We start from the raw sequence: 22,637 nt of genomic DNA on the forward strand, positions 1-22,637 counted from the left end.
GTATCCTGCGACTATGGCAGATAGCGTACGGCTGCGATCGGCTCTCGGTATTCTGTGACTATGGCAGATAGAGTACTGCTGCGATTCGCTCAGTATCCTGTGACTATGGCAGAGGAAGTACTGCTGCGATCGGCTCCTGGTATCCTGCAACTATGGCAGATAGAGTACGGGAGAACCCTGGGGAGGGTATAGGCGAGAGTTGATTCTGTGTTGCGGTCTAGGTCATGATACCTGATGGCATTATGCAGAATAACAGCTTCCGTGTAGTAAGCCACAGCACGGAGTCTGTCTTGAAGTATGTCCTGCCGTGCTCATTCTCCTGAAGGTAGGGCAGTACGCTTGTCAACAGAGAGCCAAAACACTACTCTCCGTTGTGCACCTGAGTTCAAACCTTTGCGCCTGCGATCTGTGGTCAGATTCTTTATCCACTGAGCCACAGCAGACGTTGCTAGGAAATACGGACTCTTAACCAGCTGAAAGTCAGGTCTGAACACTGCAGTCGTGCAGTGGGTAGGAGCAGCTCCTCTCTCTGCTTAGAGCAGTGTAATGGTTGCATCCGGAGGAGGCTGCAGGGAGATGGAGGGCGGGTGCCTGTGAGCAGGAGAAATGGAAGCGTTTGAAATGCCAGGGCTCTAGCATCGATGTAGAGAAATAGCTGAGCCTCCCACCGCTGAAAATCAAGGCACAGGTCCACAATAGCAGAAATCACAACAGCAGAGAGACAAACGTAGAACTTCAAGGAGAAACACCGGATTACGTACCGGTAATGCTCTTTTATAGAGCCACGACAGCACCCACTGAGAGAGGGGATCCGCCCCTAGGAACAGGAAACCCCACGGAGAGATAAAAGGGGCGGTCCCCCTCGCTCCCACAGTTTGGGTTACAGAGATTGCGAGGAACCGCCCACCAGTTTTAGTAGACAATTCTTTATCATCATTCATTATAATTTAACTACGTATAAGTACAAGAATCCACCACCCTTAACAGTGCTCATATGTACACTAATATATGTAAATGGGAGGGAAGTGAAGGGGTGCTGTCGTGGCTTTATAAAAGAGCATTACCGGTACGTAATCCGGTGTTTTCTCTTCGCCACGACAGCACCCTCTGAGAGACTTTCAGAGATAGTTATTTGGGGGGGATTATCGTATTAAGGACTGATCTACCGAAACACAAGTCAGTGGAGGCAGATAGATCTAATCTATAGTGACTATAGAAGGTAGAAGGAGAGGACCAGGTTGCGGCCTTACATATGAGTTCTATAGGAACCTCTGCTCGTTCAGCCCAGGATGATGCTATCGCCCGGGTGGAATGTGCCTTCACAGTCTCAGGTGGATTCTCCCCTTTAGATGAATAGGCCAGGTATATCGCCTCCCGAATCCATCGGGATAGTGTGCCTTTTGTAACACCAGATCCTTTCCTTTGACCCTGGAAGGAAACAAAGAGAGCCCTGCTCTTCCTCCAGGCGCTAGTCCTATCCAGATAAGCTATTATAGCCCTTCTCACATCTAAAGTATGGTACTTCTCTTCCTCCTGGTCTGTAGGATTATTATAGAAAGAAGGAAGAAGGATCTCTTGAGATCTATGGAATTTTGTACACATTTTAGGTAGGTAGGAAGGATCTGTTTTCAGGACAATTCTATCAGGAAATATTGACATAAAGGGAGGATCTACTGATAGCGCCTGTATGTCACCTACTCTTCTTGCCGATACTAACGCGACAAGAAGAACGGTCTTAAGTGAAATATATTTAATGTGAGCTAAGTCTAGAGGCTCAAATGGATGACCTGTTAAGGCTTCCAGGACCAAATTAATATCCCAAGGAGGCATCTGCGGAATCTGAACTGGCTCTGATCTCTGGCAAGCTGAAATAAATCTAGCTATCCATCTATTACCCGCAACATTGTGACTATACAAGGCCCCTAGAGCAGAAACTTGTACTTTCAGAGTATTAACTGAAAGGCCTAGGTCACGTCCTTTTTGAAGAAATTCTAGAATAGTGGAGACGGGAATTTCACTAGATAACGCCGATGGATAGAGATTTAGAAATTTCTTCCACACTCTCACATATATGTCAGTAGTGGATCTTTTTCTACTTGTTAACAAGGTATTAATTACACTATCGGAGAAGCCTCTTAGTTTTAACAGCTGCCTCTCAAATTCGAGGCTGTCAACCTTCGTCCCTTCACATGAGGGTGGTTGAAGGGCCCCTGGGAAAGAAGATCCTGATCCTCCGGGAGGATCCACGGATCCGAGATGGACATGGCTCTGAGCAGGGAAAACCATGGTCTTTTTGGCCAAAATGGGGCAATCAGGATTATATTTGCCCGGTCCTCCCTTATCTTCCTGATTACTGTTGGTAGAAGAATCAGAGGAGGAAAAGCGTATGCTTTCTGAAATGTCCAAGGAGTCTGAAGGGCATCGAGAATGTCGGGATTGTCGGCCCGAAACATTGAAGCGAATCTTTTTAGTTGTCGGTTTTGTCTTGTGGCGAAGAGATCTATCTCGGGTGTACCCCATTTCATAGTTATCATTTTGAAAATTTGATGATTTAGGACCCACTCTCCTTGGTGGATGGTATGACGACTGAGGAAGTCTGCTCTTGAGTTGTCCACTCCTCTGACATGTAGCGCTGACAGGGACAGAAGATGTTCTTCGGCTATGGTTAGAATGTCTTCGGTTATAGACATGAGTGTTCCTGATCTTGTTCCTCCTTGATGATTGATAAAGGCGACTGATGTCATGTTGTCTGGTATGTGTCCCGTGTAGCTGCGGAAGGAATTCACATAGAGCATGATAGATAGCTTTTAGCTCTCTTATATTAGAAGAGTCGTCTGACTCCGTGACTGACCATAATCCTTGGACTAAATGGTCTTTTAAATGTGCGCCCCAGCCAGTAGGACTGGAATCAGTATATATTATATTTGAGGGTTTAACTACCCAGGGGACTCCACTGACCAGGTTTTTTGGATCTAGCCACCATATCAGAGATTGGATTACATTATTAGAAAGGGAAATTTTAATATTTAAATGACCATGAGATTTTTCTTCTTCATGTAAAATTGCATACTGTAAATGCCTCGAGTGAAATTGGGCCCATGGAACCGCTGAAATACATGACGTAAAGGAGCCAAGAAGGGACATGCCTTCTCTCAAAGAAATTAGGGGTTTATCTATTACCGACTGAACTTTATTCCTGACCGTTATCTGTTTATTTTCCGGAAGGAAACATTTCTGGCTTGTAGAATCTAATATAATCCCCAGGAAAATTTGCCGAGTTGTTGGGATAAGTCTAGATTTTTCCCAGTTTATTATCCAACCCAATCTTTGCAGAGATGCTATCATATCACACAACCGTTGTTGACATTGCGAAGGAGAATTTCCTACTACTAAGATGTCATCTAAGTAGGGAATTACGAGAGTGTCTTTTAGTCTTAGATATGACATTACCTCCGCCATTAGTTTAGTGAATACTCTTGGGGCTATAGATAGCCCAAAAGGCATTGCAGTATACTGAAAGTGTCGGACACACCCATTCAATACAATCGCTACCCGTAGATATTGTTGATGCTCTGCATAAATAGGTAGATGGTAATACGCATCTTTAAGGTCGAGAACTGTCATAAAGCAATAGGGAAACAGGAGTTTAATGGTGGACCGGATAGATTCCATCTTAAAGGTTTGATTTTCTAGGTAGATGTTTAATTTTTTAAGATTAATAATAGTTCTGAATGTTCCATCTGGTTTTGGAATCAAAAATAACGGGGAATAGAATCCCTTTCCCTCCTGTAGGAATGGAACCTCCACCAAGACTCCCTTAGCTAGGAGATTTATTACCTCCTGCTCCAATGCCTCCTGTTGTAACTGAGACTTTAATGAAGTCAATAGAAATGAGTCCGGAGGGACTCGGGAAAATTTTAATTGTAACCCAGAGGCAATAAGGTTATTTGCCCAAATATTTGCTGTTATGGCCCGCCATTCATTAGCGAAGGAGGACAATCTGCCTCCCACAGGTAGATCTGTCCTAACGGGGTTTTTCTTCAAACTTGAAAGGGCGCTTCCCAAAGAACGCACCCTTTTGTTTTGTGTCTCTTGTGGCCCAGCGATCCTGGTTCTTAAACTCCTTCCTTTTATTAAATGCGGGCTTTCGGAACGCTCTCCTATAAAATGGAACGTAATTATTACTATTTGGAAAGCCTTTCTTCCTTTCCCCTGCTTTAGTTAAGATCTCATCCAGTTTGGTACCAAACAGGTACTCACCCTGACATGGGAGGCTGCATAACTTAGACTTGGTCTGAGGGTCACCTTTCCAGCCCTTAAGCCATAGGGCCCTACGTGCTGCATTGGTTAATCCTGCCGACTTGGCTGCCAGGCGGATAGAGTCGGCAGACGAGTCCGCTAGAAAGGCTGTGGCACCTCTAATTAGGGGTATAGAGGACAATAATTTCTCTCGAGAGAGACCTCCTTCCAAGTCACTCAGCCAAACAAGCATGGATCTTGCGGTGCATGTGGCTGAGATTGCCGGTTTAAAGGCCCCTGCAGAAGTCTCCCATGCTCTTTTAAGGAGCGAATCGGCTTTGCAATCTAGAGGATCTTGTAACAAGCCTGAATCCTCTACAGGCAGTAAGGATTTCTTTGATGTAGACGCCACAGCTGCATCTACTTTTGGGGCTTTTGACCATGTTGTGAATTCTTCATCATTAAAGGGGTAGCGTCTCTTTGAGGATGGTGGTAACCACCTCTGCCCCTGGCTTTCCCACTCTTTTTTGATCAAACTTTTTACTGCCGTTATTACCGGAAAAGAGGGTCTCTTCTTTTCGGATAGGCCAGCAAACATAATGTCTTGCTGTGTTTTAGGGACTTTAAGATCTTCTATGCCCATGGTATTGCAAACTGATCTCACCAGATTGTCAATGCTATCTGTGGGGAAGCACGTATCCTGATCCTCATCTGAGGATATCTCCTGCTGCGATCTATCTGAGTTTGCTTCCTCTAACTCAGATGGCTGATCGGATACAGGTGAAACGTATCCTCTTTTCTCCTTAATACGTGGCTCTCTGTCAACGCTTTGTAGGGCTCGTAATTCTTCCCTAATCATGGCCCTTATATCCTCTGATTTAACTGAGGCTTCCTCACGTAACGTTGATTTTATACATGAATCACATAGCCTTTTAGTGTAACTATCCGGAAGGGGCTGGATACATAACGCACACTGCTTGTGTTTTGCTTTTTCCTTCCTTTTTGCCTATTATAAAGGGAGAGGGACAATAATCAGACTAGTGGGGTAGATGCAAACTCACCCAGAAGCTGACCGATCAGGTACCGGCTGAGGAGGAGACACAGATGTAGGTGGCTTCCTTTTGGACGATCCGCTCTGCCTAGAGCGGCTGCTGCTGCTGGCATGGCTGCGAGGGGTGACGGTGGTAACCTCTAGAGAAGGTACCGCAGGCTCTCTTGCAGAATCCATTCTGGACGCCGGGATGCAGCGCCGGCGTCCTTTTCACATGGGGGCCGCCATGTTCTTCCTGTTGAACCCGGAAGTGCTAACCACTTCCGGGTCGCGGCCATATTGGATACTCCGGCGCTGTTACCGGCTTCAGCGCCGGCATCGTCTCACTCCTCTGCACCCCGGAAGCTTACCAGCACTTCCGGGGGCATGCACTGGGCTCCACACCGCACAGGCGTCCGCCGAGGACGGCGCGACGCTACTACCTATTGCTTGCCCCGCAGACCGCCGGACATCTGCCGCGAACCGGCCCCCACGACCCGGTCTCGCGACGTCTGCCAGCAGAGGGGGGAAAACTGAATCAGCACCCCCGACGCTGCATCCAGTCCTGGAGCCCTTGCCGTCCTCACAGGTAAACTGCGCAAGCGGCGTCCAGGCTGGGAATCCTCTTCTCCGTGGATCTTCCCGTAGGAACAGGAAACCAAAACTGTGGGAGCGAGGGGGACCGCCCCTTTTATCTCTCCGTAGGGTTTCCTGTTCCTAGGGGCGGATCCCCTCTCTCAGTGGGTGCTGTCGTGGCGAAGAGAAAATGTGCAACTGAAACCTCTATGAAGAGAACGCCATATGGCAGGCTTTATACTGGTCCATCTTCCTGTGGAGGGTGAGGGGCGGACCGTGGCACAGATTACGGCAGCGTGGGGCATACTGCCAAACCCCGATGGTAAATGCACGGCTCTAGGGCACTTATTACACCGGAGACTGCACGGCTTTAGTACTACTATGCCAGTGACGGATCTAGAGAGCTACTACGCCAATGATTGCGCGGCTCCAGAAAACTGTAACACATTACTCCGGTGACTGCATGGGTCTAGAGTACTGATATACCATTGACTGCTTTAGAGTACTATTACGTATTACACCAGTGACTGCATTACGCCAGTGGCTGCACGGGTCTGCACGGTTATAGAATATAAATACACCAGTGACCGGCTTGCATGAAAGGAGGACGAGAACACCCTCCTATAGGATTAGGCATGGTAAGCATACCTACTAAGGAATGCCAGAAGGTTAGGGGAATATGAGAGATGCAGAGAGGAGGGCCAAACTGCTAAGCAGCTCTACTCAAAGCAGGTGTAGTGTCCTGCAGTCTGCTCCAAGGTTGTAACTGTGACAGGTAACAGGACACAGATCCAAAGCACCAGCATGAAGATGGAGGCGGGGAACTCGGCCGGTGCAGAACGCACTGGTTGGAAAGGACCAGCACGCAGATCAGAGGGGGGGGGGGGGGGGGGGCGCGAACAGCCACTGGGTCCGGAGGAGAACGCTCCCCAGCACAATAGCGGTGATCCCAGGCCGAATGGGGCGGCTGGGAGTAGTGGGCGGAGCTAGCCGCTCTGTACAGAAATGGGGACAGAGTAAACTGCCTGTAGGGGAGCACCAAGATGGCGCCGGTGGGCGGAGAATGCGGGGAGAAGGCTTTTCTCCCGCCCGAGCAAACCGGAAGTGGCAGAGTCGCGGCACCGGAAGTAGGCCCCGGCCGAAGCCGGGACCTAAATTAGGGGCCGGCGCCGCCGGAAAAGAGAACCGCGGCGCCGGAGCAGTGAGCCGCAGGGACTAAGCAGCGCGGAAGCCTGCCAAGGCCGCCGCGCAGACACAGGACGCACCGCAGCCGCCGAGTGGTGCGGGCGCAGGGAGAGCACTGCGGCCGCCGAAGGAGGAGACAGATCCAGCATCCCTAGCTTTCTGCAGCTAGGAGGGAGCGAGGCCTGAAAGGCCGCCGCGCGAAGAGATTCTGCCCGTGTGGCTGGCACTGGGACCCCTCATAAAAATAAAGGTAAAAATCGTGCAATTCCAAAGGGACCTCTTCTCCCCCACACTGCGAGTGATCTGGGAATGGGAGGGGAAAATACTCACCTAAACATCCCACGCAGTTACTAACCTGAGGGGAATGAGACGTCCAGGAGCTGATGGATGTCCTCGTCACCTCCAACTGACAGGCTCTGGTGGGCGAGTGGGTGGGGGACGGAGCCAGGACCGGACTTCTGAGCACGCTTCTGTGCTAGGCTCTTGGTCCAGCTGGAGGATCTATGAGGATACGGGGTGGCAGTACACGCCGTACTCATACTCCCCTTGTGGGACTACAGGTGTGACTGTTCACCCTGTATCCCTTCCGGAAAACCTGAAAGAAAACGACACACATTGAGGTAGATAAGGGTCTAATGAAAGACCCGTGTCCACCTCCTACTGACACTAAGCTAAACTGAATATCCTGCTTCCTGTCGGTGGGGTGTACACTGCAGAGGAGCCTCCTAGTGGCAGCAGCATACACCCATGGTTTCCTGTGTCCCCCAATGAGGCGATAGAGAAATAATCCTGGCATCTGCCTTCACGGCAGATGGGCTCCTGGTGCACCCCTGAAGGATCAGACAGGCCACAGTGTTGATTTGTCTGTCTGCACTTGAACCTGGAAGAGAGGATATGTTGTAGAGAGGCAGGAAAATTGGCACTCAGATTCAGAAAGTTGATCTGCCAGTGAGATGGTTAACTCTGCTCCTCAGCCTGACAGGTTTTCATCGGTCATCACCATTTGCCATTGGGGAGGAAAGCAGGATCATCAAAGAAGGTCTCTGTAGACTCAAACAGCGAGACACATGCCATGATCCAAAATGTCCACTGACTTGATACATACAGACACAATAGAATGCTGTTGAGCATGGGTGTGAAAATGGGAAAAGTGACAGCTTCAAAGACTGAGACCATATTACCCAGAACTTTTATGCAAAAACAGATGAAGTTTCCATCTACAAATGAGGCACTCCGACTCAAAGAAAGGATAGCTTGTCGGAGCGAATAAAGACCCGACCCACCCAAGTGTTGAAGATCATGCCCAGAAATTCCAGGAGAGATGATGTAGACTTCTGTCAGTGGAAGAGCCAACTGAAAAGGTCCAATGAATTCAACATTATTTGGAAATTGGACAGATTCTCATATCTGGAAAGAGCCTTCACAAAAAGAAAGTCAAGATGAAGGATGATTGCCACCCCAATGGCACGGAGAAGAACCATTGCTCTTTCTCTGCACCCGCTCTTGTTCTCCTATATCCTTCTACACTGGAGACCAATATTGTACACACTATACTACTGAATTGTACAGAGCCAAAACTACAGTGCCTACAAGTAGTATTCAACCCCCTGCAGATTTAGCAGGTTAACACATTTGGAATTAACTTGGCATTGTGACATTTGGACTGTAGATTAGCCTGGAAGTGTGAAATGCACTGCAGCAAAAAAGAATGTTATTTCTTTGTTTATTTTTTTTTTTTAAATTGTGAAAAGTCTTTTCAGAGGGTCATTTATTATTCAACCCCTCAACCCACCAGAATTCTGTTTGGTTCCCCTAAAGTATTAAGAAGTAGTTGAGGCACAAAAAACAATGAGCTTCACATGTTTGGATTAATTATCTCTTTTTCCAGCCTTTTCTGACTATTTAAGACCCTCCCCAAACTTGTGAACCGCACTCATACATGGTCAACATGGGAAAGACAAAGGAGCATTCCAAGGCCATCAGAGACAAGATCGTGGAGGGTCACAAGGCTGGCAAGGGGTACAAAACCCTTTCCAAGGAGTTGGGCCTACCTGTCTCCACTGTTGGGAGCATCATCCGGAAGTGGAAGGCTTATGGAACTACTGTTAAACTTCCACGGCCTGGACAGCCTTTGAAAGTTTCCTCCCGTGCCGAGGCCAGGCTTGTCCGAAGAGTCAAGGCTAACCCAAGGACAACAAGCAAGGAGCTCCGGGAAGATCTCATGGCAGTGGGGACATTGTTTTCAGTCAATACCATAAGTAACGTACTCCACCGCAATGGTCTCCGTTCCAGACGAGCCCGTAAGGTACCTTTACTTTCAAAGCGTCATGTCAAGGCTCGTCTACAGTTTGCTCATGATCACTTGGAGGACTCTGAGACTGATTGGTTCAAGGTTCTCTGGTCTGATGAGACCAAGATCGAGATCTTTGGTGCCAACCACACACGTGACGTTTGGAGACTGGATGGCACTGCATATGACCCCAAGAATACCATCCCTACAGTCAAGCATGGTGGTGGCAGCATCATGCTGTGGGGCTGTTTCTCAGCCAAGGGGCCTGGCCATCTGGTCCGCATCCATGGGAAGATGGATAGCACGGCCTACCTGGAGATTTTGGCCAAGAACCTCCGCTCCTCCATCAAGGATCTTAAGATGGGTCATCATTTCATCTTCCAACAAGACAACGACCCAAAGCACACAGCCAAGAAAACCAAGGCCTGGTTCAAGAGGCAAAAAATCAAGGTGTTGCAGTGGCCTAGTCAGTCTCCTGTACTTAACCCAATTGAAAACTTGTGGAAGGAGCTCAAGATTAAAGTCCACATGAGACACCCAAAGAACCTAGATAACTTGGAGAAGATCTGCATGGAGGAGTGGGCCAAGATAACTCCAGAGACCTGTGCCGGCCTGATCAGGTCTTATAAAAGACAATTATTAGCTGTAATTGCAAACAAAGGTTATTCCACAAAATATTAAACCTAGGGGTTGAATAATAATTGACCCACACTTTTATGTTTAAAATTTATAAAAATTTAACTGAGCAACAAAACTTTTTGGTTTGTAAGATTTATGCATCTGTTAATAAATCCTGCTCTTGTTTGAAGTTTGAAGGCTCTAACTTATTTGCATCTTATTAAACCTGCTAAATCTGCAGGGGGTTGACTACTACTTGTAAGCACTGTATGTTCTCGTCGTGTGCATTTATGTCTCTATTTAGGCCATGTTTACAGACATTTTTTTCTGTAGCCAAAATCTGCTCTCTTGGCACTAAAAACGCTGCATTCAAAACATTCTATTTTTTGGCTTTTTTTGCTGTGTTTTCGTGGGTGTGGATTACATGTACTGTATACAAAGCACGCCTGTATAATAAAGTTAATTTTATTTACCAAAAACATTTGTTGTGGGTTGCGGCATTTTTCACTTTCTCATTGCTTTCTATGGGTGAAAAAACGCTGCAAAAAAGCTGAAAGAATTGACGCGACGAATTTTAAATAACGCTGCAGTTCTCAAATTCAGTCAGGAAAAACAAAAAAACGCTGCATGTGAGCATCGCCTCACTATAAAAACCCGTACGTCATTTTCTGATGACACTCTCTCCCTAACACACTTGCAATTTGCTGCATGTTTTACCTTGTAGTCAGGCCTGATGTTTGCAAAGTAAATGAATGAATCCACCGCCAGCCCAATTCTCAGACCTCCACCTTCCCACGACACGGCAGACATCTGTTTCCCAGGAACCTTCAAGGTGCGCAGGTGCTTCAGAGACAGACAGATCATTAATAGTAATGGAGCAGAGAAGGCAGACGGGCATACACTGTATGTGAGATCATCTCTATGCTAAGAACCGAATTTAAGTTGTTAGAAAAGCAATAGGCAAGCAAAAAAAAAAAACTATCAAAGCATCACATCTACCTGGGAATCAATAAAAATGACAGCTCGGTGCGCAAAAAAACAAGCCCCATCAACAGGGAAAATAAAAAAGTGAGGGGTCTCAGAAAATGGTGACACAAACCAAGATTTGTATTAGATTTTCACTACGTAAATACATTTTTTTTTTAAACTATGCAAGTTTTTATCACAAAATGAGCTTCGTAAAAACAAAATCTATGTCAGAAACGTGGGGTTTCAATAGTTCACCGCACTAAAAGTGCAAAAAAGAAAATGGTCTATGGCAGGAAAGGGTTAATGCCTGTAGTCCCATTTAGACGTTCGCTATCCTTATGCCTTGATACAAATGTGATCAAATACCTCTCCGAATGGGGTGTAGAACTGGATGATATTGATGTCTTTATCTTGATTGCTTGTCCTCTGGGATCCGGCCACAGCCAGCACGCTGCCACAGTGATTCCACTGGATGCTGACCACATTCATGCCCGTGTCAACCAAAACCGGGTCTGGAAAATCAGAGGAAGCATTACGTAGTTTCCAGTTACGTGACTGTTATTTCTGAAAGCATTAAAGCTGCAACTATTCCAAATACAAACATGAGACTGCCAACGCCATCCACCATACATCATCCACATGTAGCCCCGGCCTAAGCGTTGGGCCTCATTCAGACACACGTTTATTCACAAATGCCAAAAAAATTATCCAGTAGTCATCGGTGCTTGGTCCGTTAGTCAGTTTTGTACCATCAGGCTGTGTGCACACGTTCAGGATTTCTTGCCGAAATTTCCTGAGCAAAACAGGACATTTTCTGCAAGAAATCCGCATACGTTTTTTTTGCGGATTTTTCCGCAGATTTCCCAATGCAATGATATAGTGGGAAATCCGCAAAAAATCCGTAAAATTAATGAACATGCTGCGTTTTTTACCGCAATGCGTTTTTTTCGCGGAAAAAAACGCATCATGTGCACAAAAATTGCGGAATTCATTCTAAATGATGGGATGCATAATGTATGCTTTTTTTTTGCGGTTTTATAGCGAAAAAACGCAAAAAATCAGCAACGTGTGCACACAGCCTCAATGTTTCATCAGTGATTCTGATCTAAGGGGTAACTTTTTTCTTGTGTAGAGTGACAAGCCAGGCCTGACATGCCAGAGTGTGGAGACTTATAGGCCATGCATGCTCCCCTGGAAAATTAAATGATTTTCACGCATGGAAAAATAAATATATTTCCAAGCTTTTCACATATATTACGTACAATGGTAAGGACAGCATACGGAAAGCACACACATTGTGCACCGATAACATCCGTGTGCTGAACATGATTTTCACAGACTGATAAGACTTTTTCATTATCGCTTCATTGGGGGACACAGGTAACCATGGCTGTATGCTGCTGTCGCTAGGAGGCTGACACTATGCAAAAAAGGAAAAATAGTATACACCCACCGACAGGCAGGAAGTACCTCAGTTTAAAGGGAACCTGTCACCCCGTTTTTTCAGATTGAGATATAAATACTGTTAAATAGGGCCTGCGCTGTGCGTTACTATAGTGTATGTAGTGTACCCTGATTCCCCACCTACGCTGCGCAATACATTACCAAAGTCGCCGTTTTCGCCTGTCAATCAGGCTGGTCAGGTCGGGTGGGCGTGTTCACAGCGCTGTTTCTTCCTCAGCTTTACGTTGGTGGCGTAGTGGTGTCCGCATGTTGAGGTGACTAATCCACTGTGGGCACGTGAACAAGGAGCGCGCGATCTGCGCTATCACCCCCTGTCATCTCTTTCGTCGGTGGGGGCGGCCATCTTCCTGGGGCCGCGCGTGCGCAGATGTAGTGCTCTGCTGCACGGGGCTTCAGGAAAATGGCCGCGGGATGCCGCGCGTGCGCACAAGAGATCGCGGCGGCCATTTTCCCAAAGCCGAGATGCAAACTCGGCTTTGGGAAAATGGCCGCCGCGATCTCTTGTGCGCACGCGCGGCATCCCGCGGCCATTTTCCTGAAGCCCCGTGCAGCAGAGCACTACATCTGCGCACGCGCGGCCCCAGGAAGATGGCCGCCCCCACCGATGACAGAGGGTGATAGCGCAGATCGCGCGCTCCTTGTTCACGTGCCCACAGTGGATTAGTCACCTCAACATGCGGACACCACTACGCCACCAACGTAAAGCTGAGGAAGAAACAGCGCTGTGAACACGCCCACCCGACCTGACCAGCCTGATTGACAGGCGAAAACGGCGACTTTGGTAATGTATTGCGCAGCGTAGGTGGGGAATCAGGGTACACTACATACACTATAGTAACGCACAGCGCAGGCCCTATTTAACAGTATTTATATCTCAATCTGAAAAAACGGGGTGACAGGTTCCCTTTAAGCTTAGTGTCTGTAGGAGGCGGACCTGGATCTGATACCAAATCCTTCTTTTCCTTTTCAGGTCACCTGTTGTGTTTTATTAATCTTTTTCCTTCATCTTTCAGGTTCTTCAGCTTCAGGGTAACAGGGTGTAATGTCTCACCCTGTTTTCCCACACTTATGCGACCGAGAGAGCAGTGTGGTGTCACCCACATCGCCCACTCTCGGACCCGCAGGCTGTACTTTATCCCCTGTCACCTTTATGGGTGTTTCAGGGTGGGTACTGGTGGCCAGTCCTTGCCTTTTCCCCTCCTCACCCCTCTCCTCGGAGAGGGCTGAGAGGAAGACAGTAGTCACCAGCGGTGACCTCCCCCCTTCTTGTAAGGGGTTGATGCAGTCTTCTGCACCGTCTGGGGACGGTGCGGGAAGGAGGATCCCAGTTTCCAGTGACCCTCACCCACCCTGAGGGCTCCTGATGTGATCCTCCTCAGTGAAGAGGGATTCGGGACTCACCTTTTACAGGTATGTCCCTTTTTTCTGTCCCCGGCAGCTACCCGCCTGCCTCACTGTTTACCCGTGACAGAACTGCGCACAGAATATGGCGTCTCTGAATGACAGCGGCCATCTTTTCCTTCATGCTAGTGCTTCGTTAACGCCCCCACATTAAGCGCGTATAATTACTGCCCGGTGCACTTCTCCGGCGGCACAGCCAATAGGAGGGCCCCTACTCCCGGATACCGTCAGACGTGGCCAATTCTCATACTGGACTAGGACCTTATTTAACGCCATTTTCCGGTCCTGTCATTGCAGGTGCTGAGGCATCGCATAATTGCATGTCCTCTATTAATTTATCCCCCGGCTTTGGGCCTTCTCCCGGACTCTGTGTAGCCACACCTGTTTACCGGGCCCCGGCCAATAAGCGATTGCCATCTGCTTAGCCACACCCCCTTGCTGGACTTTTGGCTATTTAGGGCCCGCCGTACGCTGAGGCCCCGTCTCCTGGCCTAATAAGAGAGTGTGTTTTCCCTCTCCCGAGACGCCCCCTGCAGGGGGGACATAGTGTATCTCTGCTTGCAAAGTGTGTGAAGATTCAAAAGCGTATGAAGAATCGTGCAGTCACCATGGTCTAAAGGGCACAACAGGCGTCCATCACTAACCTGCACTGGATCTGGGGGACACTGCAGCCTGAGCAGTGACAGCGCCGTCTGTTATCAGGTAGGACCAGCCCAGACTGGTTATTTTCTCTCTTCACAAGGGCTTAGCTCTCCCCAGCTGTAGCCCTAGTCTATTACTTATGCCCAATCTCAGGGAGGCACATTCCTGTCCCTATAATCCGTGACGCCTGTGCCATCTGTTAAAGAAAAGTGGCATTCAGAGAAACCCTCTAACGTCCGGTATGAGAGCACTCCCCTCCCTCCAGAGTGGGCTGTTGCCATATCACATTCGGTCTCCAATCTGACTAAAGTCTCGTAGTCCCTGGTCCAGGTCCTGGAGCGACCTCCACGTTTGTTTTCTGCCACCAGTGCTCCGAACACCTCTCACAGTGATTCGCACGCACCTGACCGCGACCTTCACAGGGACAAATTGGGTACAAATCAAAGGAAGCTGCGGGTCCCTCTAATTTCTCCTGGATGCATTCCTCATTCCATGTCCCCTCCTCGGAGGCGGTTTTTGGGGTTGGATATGGATTCCCAGTCTGAGTCCGATACGGACCAGACACGAAAGATGGAAGATATGCTCAATAGCCTTAGAACCTGAAGACCCACCTCTTCTGACAAGCCTACAACCTGCAGTAACCACCGATCGACCAAACCGCTGCATGACCAGCTCTATCCTCACCTACTGTATTCTCACCCATCCCTTGTAGATTGTGATCCTTCGCGGGCAGGGTCCTCTCTCCTCCTGTACCAGTTATGACTTGTATTGTTTAAGATTATTGTACTTGTTTTTATTATGTATACCCCTCCTCACATGTAAAGCGCCATGGAATAAATGGCGCTATAACAATAAATAATAATAACAATAACCTCATCTTGGCAAATTATCAAAATTCTGAACCTAAGGAAGGACGACGCACCTGCTCAGGAGCACTCCGTTGCTTTCTAAGGGGTAAAATGCCCTTCCCGCAGTTTTCCCTAATCTCAGGGAAAAGCGCTTCCCAGGTAGGAAGAGGCTACACATCCTCTAATCCTTTATCCCAGACCTTCTTGATAAATGAGCAGAATCCCTAATGTGGATCCGCTGGTTTCTCGCCTGTCTTCCAAGACAGCCTTGTCCCTACCGATCAGTGCATCGTTTATGGATTCTACAGATAGACTGATTGAATCCTTTGCTAAGTCAGCCTTTGAAGCAGCTGGCGCCTCTCTCTGTCCCATATTTGCCTACGCCTGGGTGTCAAAATCCATGTCTGCCAGGGCAAGAATGATTACTCAGGGTATTCTAGCGGCAGCTTCTCCGGGTGGGATGCCGGATCTGGCATGTCAGATTGCGCATGCCGGCAAATATCTCATGACCTCTCCCTTTTGATGAGGCTGATTGTTCCGCCACGGCTACCAGTAACATTGTTGCTATACACTCCAAGGCTCTAGACTTTCTTGGATCCAAGCTGGATCAAATAATTTCGGATGCCAATGGCGGGAAAAGCACCCCGCTTTCCCGGTCAAAGTCTAAATGTCCTTTTAATAGGAAAAGGTTATTTCAATCTCGAGAGAGATAGCGACTTCCGGCTACAAAACCGACTTTTCTTCTCCCCCAGGTAGAAGTTTCCTTCTGTTTCGCCCACCAAGAAATACGTCGCAGGCCACAGGAGTTCTTCAGGCCATCCTTTCCCTACCACGCACAGGAATGATCGATCCCGTCCCCAGAAACGTACGTTTTCCGTGGTTCTGCTCTATTCTTTTCATAGTCACGAAGGAGGACGGCCCAATCCCTACGTTTTTGGACCTCGAGCGGTTTACCTGTCACATCCGGTTCTGTCTTTTCAGGACCGAGTCCCTACGTTCGGTTATCACTTCCATGGACTCGGGAGAATTCTTCACATTCCTGTTTGTGTTTAGCATCAGTGGTTCCTATGGTGTGCGATCCAGGAGGGTCTTTATCAGTTCACGGCCCTTCCTTTCCACCTGGCCTCTGCTCCCAGACTAGTGACGTCATGGCAGCGGTCATGGACACCCATCTCTCCAGGGTTTTTTTCATATTTCCCTACTTGGACGAACTTTTGATCAAGGAGCCGTACAGCAGAGACTGCAACCAGAGTCTTCAGTTTACTCTGGATACTCTGGTCCATCTCTGCTAGATTATAACAGAGAGAAGTTCTCCCTCACCTTTGCTGAGCATCTGGTGTTTCTAGGCATAAGGTTCGACACCACCCAAGCCCGTGTTTTCTTTCCAAAGGAGAGGTTTTTCATCCCTCTGCCTGGGGATCCGTACTCTAAAGCATCCAGCTTCTCTCTTCCTACGGTCCTGCATGAGAGTTCTAGGGGAAAGGGATTGTTGCCATGGAAGCTGTTCCTTTTGCCCGGTTCCATGCCCATCCTCTTCAGCTGGCTATCTGGTCGTCTCCCTGGATGATCCCGTGCTTCTACCTCTCAGGGTGAGCAGTCCCTCACTTGGTGACGCTGTCGGCATCAGTCCTATGAAGGAAGTTCTTCCTTCCTCTCTGGTGGCAAGTCATCATCACCTACGCCAGTCTTCTCATTTGGGGAGCCGCTTTTTTCTTCGTCACACAGCCCAGGGCCACTGGAATGCCTAAGAGGCCTCTCTCCCCATCAATCTCCTGGAAATCAGGGCAATTTTTTCTTTGCTCTTCGCCACTGGCATTCTCTCTTTCCAAGCCAGCCAGTCTGCATACAGTCGGACAACGCCACGGCCGAGGCTTACATAAACAAGTTATGATAGAGGTAACAAGGATTCTGCAATGGGCAGAACATCACATTTCCACCACGTCAGCCGTGTACTTTCCGAGGGTAGAAAGTCGGGCAGCCGATTTTCTGAGCCATCAGGGTCTCGCTTCAGGAGGGTGATTTCTCAGCCCCGCAGTCTTCATCCAGAGAAATGGGGCTCCTCAGACATCATCCTCATGGCGTCTCGGATAAACCACGAGGTTCCTTGGTTCGTAGCCAGGTCCCGGGATCTGCTAGCCACCTCTTGAGATGCTCTAGTATTCTCGTGGTCACAATTCCAACTGCCTTATCTTTTTCCGTCTCTCCCCTTGTCTGAGTGTCATGAAAGGGATAAAGGAAGAAGGGATCCCTATAATCCTGATAGCTCCGGACTGGCCAAGAAGGGCCCGGTGAACATGTTCATGGACGCCTCTTGGAAGCTTCCAGGCCGTCCAGATTCTCTCTCTCAAGGTTCCCTCTTCCACCAGAGTTTATAGTGTAACCACCGATCGACCAAACCGCTGCACGGCCAGCTCTACCCTACCTACTGTATCCTCACCCATCCCTTGTAGATTGTGAGCCCTCGCGGGCAGGGTCCTCTCTCCTCCTGTACCAGTTGTGACTTGTATTGTTCAAGATTATTGTACCTGTTGTTATTATGTATACCCCTCCTTACATGTAAAGCGCCATGGAATAAATGGCGCTATAATAATAAATAATAATAATAATAATAATAATAGTCTTGAAGTTTAACAGCATGGCCGTTGAGAATGTAGTCCTGAGGGAGGCTGTTTTTTTTCCATCTGGTCATTCAGACCATTATTGGGGCCAGGAAACCAGCATCCTTGCATATCAACTACAAATACTGATAGGCCTTCTTCCGAAGGAGTGTGGACAAGAGTTTGGTCCCTATGTCCTTTTTTCTCTTCCTTTCATTCTTGGTTTTCCACAAGCGGGTCTTGACTTGGCTCTGTCGTTTCTGTCAATTCTTTTCCAACGAAGTCAGGCTTCTCATTCCCAGGTAAAGGACCTTTCTTCAAGGAGTCGCCCACCTGGTACCTCCTTATCGTCTTCCTATAGATCCATGGGTTTTTAACCTTGTCTTTGGCGCGCTGCAGCACGCTCCTGTTGAGCCCATTCAAGACACAGCGATTTTTGTGTACTCACTGTAAAATCCTTTTCTCCGAGCCAATCATTGGGGACACAGGACCATGGGGTGTTATGCTGCTACCACTAGGAGGACACTAAGTAATACAGAAAGAATAGCTCTTCCCCTGCAGTATACACCCTCCTGCTGGCTCCAAGTGAACCAGTTCGGTAACAAAGCAGTAGGAGCTTAACATTTAGCCAGGATGAACTATGTCAAAACCAATGCAACACAGAAAAGCAAAGGTGTTAGGCTAAAAGGGTGGGTGCTGTGTCCCCCAATGATTGGCTCGGAGAAAAGGATTTTACGGTGGGTACACAAAAATCCCTGTTTCTCCTACGCCTCATTGGGGGGGACAGGACCATGGGACTTCCTAAAGCAGTCCGTGGTTGGGGAACAATCAACTGTAATTGCTCCTTGTACCCACAGGTTACAGATGCGGCACAGACGCCTGCAAAATTCATCTGCCGACGGTCGCATCTGTCGAGGCCTGAGAATGAATATGGCAATGTTTTGTAAACGTATGCAGACTGGACCAGGTCGAAGCTCTGCAAACTTGTGCCGCCGACGCTTAGTGCCGGATGGCCCAAGACCCACCCACTGACCGATTAGAACGAGCCTTAATCCCTGCTGGGACAGAATGACCTCTGACTCGGTAGGACTCCTGAATAGCTGAACGAATCCATTTTGCTATTGTCGCCTTGGAAGCGGGAAACCCCTTCCTTGGCCCTTCCTGGAGCACAAACAGGGCATCCATCCTGCGGAAGGACGCCGTCCGCGAGACGTATCTCTTGATTGCTCTCTCTATATCCAGTGTGTGGAGGGCCTTCTCGATGCGATGTACTGGTGCCGGACAGAGAGACGGTAAGACAATCTCCTGATTGAGATGAAAGGATGAGACAACTTTTGGCAAAAAGGACGGGGATGTTCACAAAACGACCTTATCCTGATGAAAATTCAGGAACAGAAACTTGACAAGACAGAGCCGCCAGCCCTGAGACTCGTCTAATGGACATGACTGCAACCAGGAAGGCAACCTTCCTTGAAAGAAAAGATAGGGAAACCTTGTGTAGAGGTTCGAAAAGAGCTTCTTGCAAGACTCCGAGGACCAGATTAAGGTGCCATGGTTCCAACGGCATCTTATAGGGCGGCACCCTATGGTAGACTCCCTGAAGGAATGTCTTCACTTGTAATCTATTAGCAATCCAGAGTTGGAACAGAACGGACAGGGCTGAAATCTGCCCCTTGAGAGAACTAAGGGCGAGACCTAAGTCCAAACCCGTTTGTAAAAATTTGAGGATGGAAGGAATGGAAAAATTCAAGAGGAGAACGTCCCCGGTCGTTGCGCCAGGAAAAGAAGGTTTTCCAAGAACGATGATAAATGCGCATAGACGTAGGCTTTCTAGTGCTGATCATGGTAGAGATGACCTCCAGAGAGAAACTTGACTGGGTTGGAACCCAGGACTCAACGGCAATGTCGTCAAACACAGGGCCTCGGAGTTCTGGTGGTAAATGGGGCCTTGTGAAAGGAGGTCTGCGCGATTCGGTAATTGCCAGGGAACATTGGCAACCAGTTGAACTAGTTCCGTGTACCACGCCCGGCGCGCCAATGTGGCGCAATCAGGATTACCGGTACTCCCTCCGCTCTGATCTTCTTGATGACTCTCGGCAGAAAGGGTAGCGGGGAAAATATGTACGGAAGCCGAAAATGATGCCACGGGAGTACGAGTGCATCTGCCCCGATTGCTGCTGGATCGTGGGACCGAGCTATGAAGTCGGGAACCTTGGAATTTAGCCGTGAGGCCATCAGATCCACGTTGGGGGAGCCCAAACAACAGCAGATCTGGTGGAAAATCTCCAGAGGAGAGACCACTCCCCGGAGTCGAGGCTTTGACGACTGAGGAAATCTGCCTCCCAATTGTTCACTCCCGATTGTGAACCGCAGAAATCATTGAGCGGTTTTCCTCGGCCCAACGGAGAATGTAGACTACCTCATTCATGGCTGCCATGCTGCAGGTTCCCCCTTGTCGGTTGATGTATGCCACTGTAGTGGCATTGTCGGACTGCATCCTGATGGGACGACCCGCCAGGAAGGGATGGAATTGGAGAAGAGCAAACCTGATTGCCTGAATTTCTAAGACGTTGATCGGAAGGCATGATTCCTGAAGTGACCGGCGGTCCTGAGCAGTGTGATGTAAGAATACCGCTCCCCAGCGTAGAAGACTGGCATCTGTTGTCACAACTGGCCAATGTACTGGAAGAAAAAAAACTTCCCTTGATTCAGGGAGGACTTTAATGTCCACCACCTGAGAAACTGCCTGGCTCGCTGGGGAAAGAAGAAACGACGGTCGAGGGAGAACTGGTTCCTGTCCCAAACAGCCAGGAGGGCATGCTGTAAGGGACGGAGGTGTATTTGGGCAAATGGAACCGCCTCCAAGGCTGCTACCATCCTGCCGAGGACTCTCATACTGAAGTGCAGAGTGTGAGAGCGAGGTTGAGAGAGCTTCCGAGCTTCCCGCTAAAAAGCTGAGATCTTTTCCGGGGGAAGAAGCACCAACGCCTGGGAAGAGTCCAGTATCGTTCCTAGAAAGGAAATTCGCTGAGCCGGTACTGGGGAAGAATTTTTGAAGTTTATCTTCTAACTCAGTGGAGAATGATGAGGATACCGTCTAGATACGGTAGCACCACCACTCCTCGGGAGTGGAGTATGGCCACGACAGCCGCCATGACCTTTGTGAGTACCCTGGGGGCGATGGCGAGGCCGAAGGGCAGAGCAACAAATTGGAAGTGTTGTTCCTGAAATGCGAAGTGAAGAAACCTTTAGTGAGAAGGTAAAATAGGAATGTGGAGGTACGCGTCCTGGATGACGCCAGGAACTCGCCTTTTCCCATGGAGGCGATGACAGAACAAAGCGATTCCATCCGGAACCGTCGCACCCTGACGAACGTGTTCAGAAGTTTTAGGTCCAGTATGGGCTGTACTGTATCGTTCTTCTTTGGAACCATGAAGAGGTTTGAAGGACCGGAATAATAACTCCGTCTTTACTCAGAGAGCATATAGCTTGGAAGAACTCTGAAGCTTTTGCCCTGGGAGGACGAGATAAGAAGTCTATCTTGTATCCGGAGAACGCTAAGTCGCGGATCCACTCGTCGTGAACGACCGAGAGCCACGCGGCACTGAAGGAAAGCAGGCAGCCGCCTACTTTGAGGGTGTCCCCCAGATACCACAGGGAGACATTGTGTGGAAGATCTGCCCGTTCTGGAGCCTCTGGATCCCGACTGCCTAGGCCTGCCTCTCCATCAAGGGAAAGGTGTATAAGAGGCATGGGAACCTCTGTCTTCACGTTGTGCCCGGCCGGAACCGGGAGACATGGAAGTAGAGGACCAGTTTGAGTTGTAACGAAAAAATTGGGACCGAGCCTGTGGTTGTGGAAGAAATTTACTCTTTTCTCCAGTGGCGTCGGAAATCAATTGGTCGAGCTTTTCTCCAAAAAAGGCGACTGCTCTGATATGGTAGAGAAGTCAATGACTTTTTTGGAAACAGAATCCGCACGCCAGTCCCTGAGCCATAAGGACCTCCAGATGGTGATGGCGTTTGCTGCTGCTTGAGAAGCGCAGTTAGCGGCATCCAGGGACGCGGTCACTACGAAATCTTCAACTCTGGCTATCTGAGTAGCGAAGTCTGGTATCCCGGGGGGAAGATTGGTATCCAGCACCGCTGAAGACAAGACCTCAGCCCAGTGGGTCATAGCCTTAGCCACCCACGTAGCGGCAAAAGATGGGAAGAGTGCGGCTGCTGAGGCTTCAAAGGCTGAACGCGCTATATTGTCGATCTGACCATCGGTTGGGTTTTTTAATAGAGGCGCCCACCGAGGAGGATAATACAGATTTAGTAGTCAGGCACGATCGGGGGAGACTGCGACCAATCTTTTCTTGGATCCTGGGCAAAGGAATATTTTGACCCCATGGGCTTCTGCCCTGCGAATCGTTTATCTGGTCGGATCTTGTGAGAATCAACGATTTCCTTAAATTCTAAATGAGTGGCTAAAACTCTGTGAGCTCGCTTGGTCCTCTTAAAGGACATGGCATGATCCGTTTTAGATAAAGGTTCCTCCTCAAGCTTCAAAGCCTTATTCACTGACTCACTGAGAGAGTCGAGAGTCTCCTGATCGTGATGAAATTCCTGATCTAGGGACGTATCAGAACTGTCCTCTGAAACATGTTCTCTTCTAGCCCCAATGGAAGGGGAGAAAGAATGGAGCTCTCAGAACCCGAATCCCGGTAATGGTCTGAGGATATGGCATGAGTCCTGTTCCTGGAAGAGCGAGAGCTCCTTGGCAAGGTACGACCC

The 22,637-nt window shown here is 48.7% G+C and overlaps 1 protein-coding gene across 1 annotated transcript in view; it reads right to left on the reverse strand.

Annotated features, from left to right (window-relative positions):
* The window catches only part of WDR35 (WD repeat domain 35), a 176,478-nt gene that overhangs the window by 133,859 nt on the left and 19,982 nt on the right, over nucleotides 1–22,637 (reverse strand). Inside the window, exons 8-9 of the mRNA XM_069728136.1 lie at nucleotides 11,274–11,419; nucleotides 10,656–10,781 (exon numbers count right to left, since the gene is read on the reverse strand). Of these exons, the coding sequence (XP_069584237.1) occupies nucleotides 10,656–10,781; nucleotides 11,274–11,419 (272 nt within the window). The remainder of the gene's footprint in view (nucleotides 1–10,655; nucleotides 10,782–11,273; nucleotides 11,420–22,637) is intronic.

Source organism: Ranitomeya imitator, chromosome 5 (assembly GCF_032444005.1).
Source record: "Ranitomeya imitator isolate aRanImi1 chromosome 5, aRanImi1.pri, whole genome shotgun sequence".
NCBI lineage: Eukaryota > Metazoa > Chordata > Amphibia > Anura > Dendrobatidae > Ranitomeya > Ranitomeya imitator.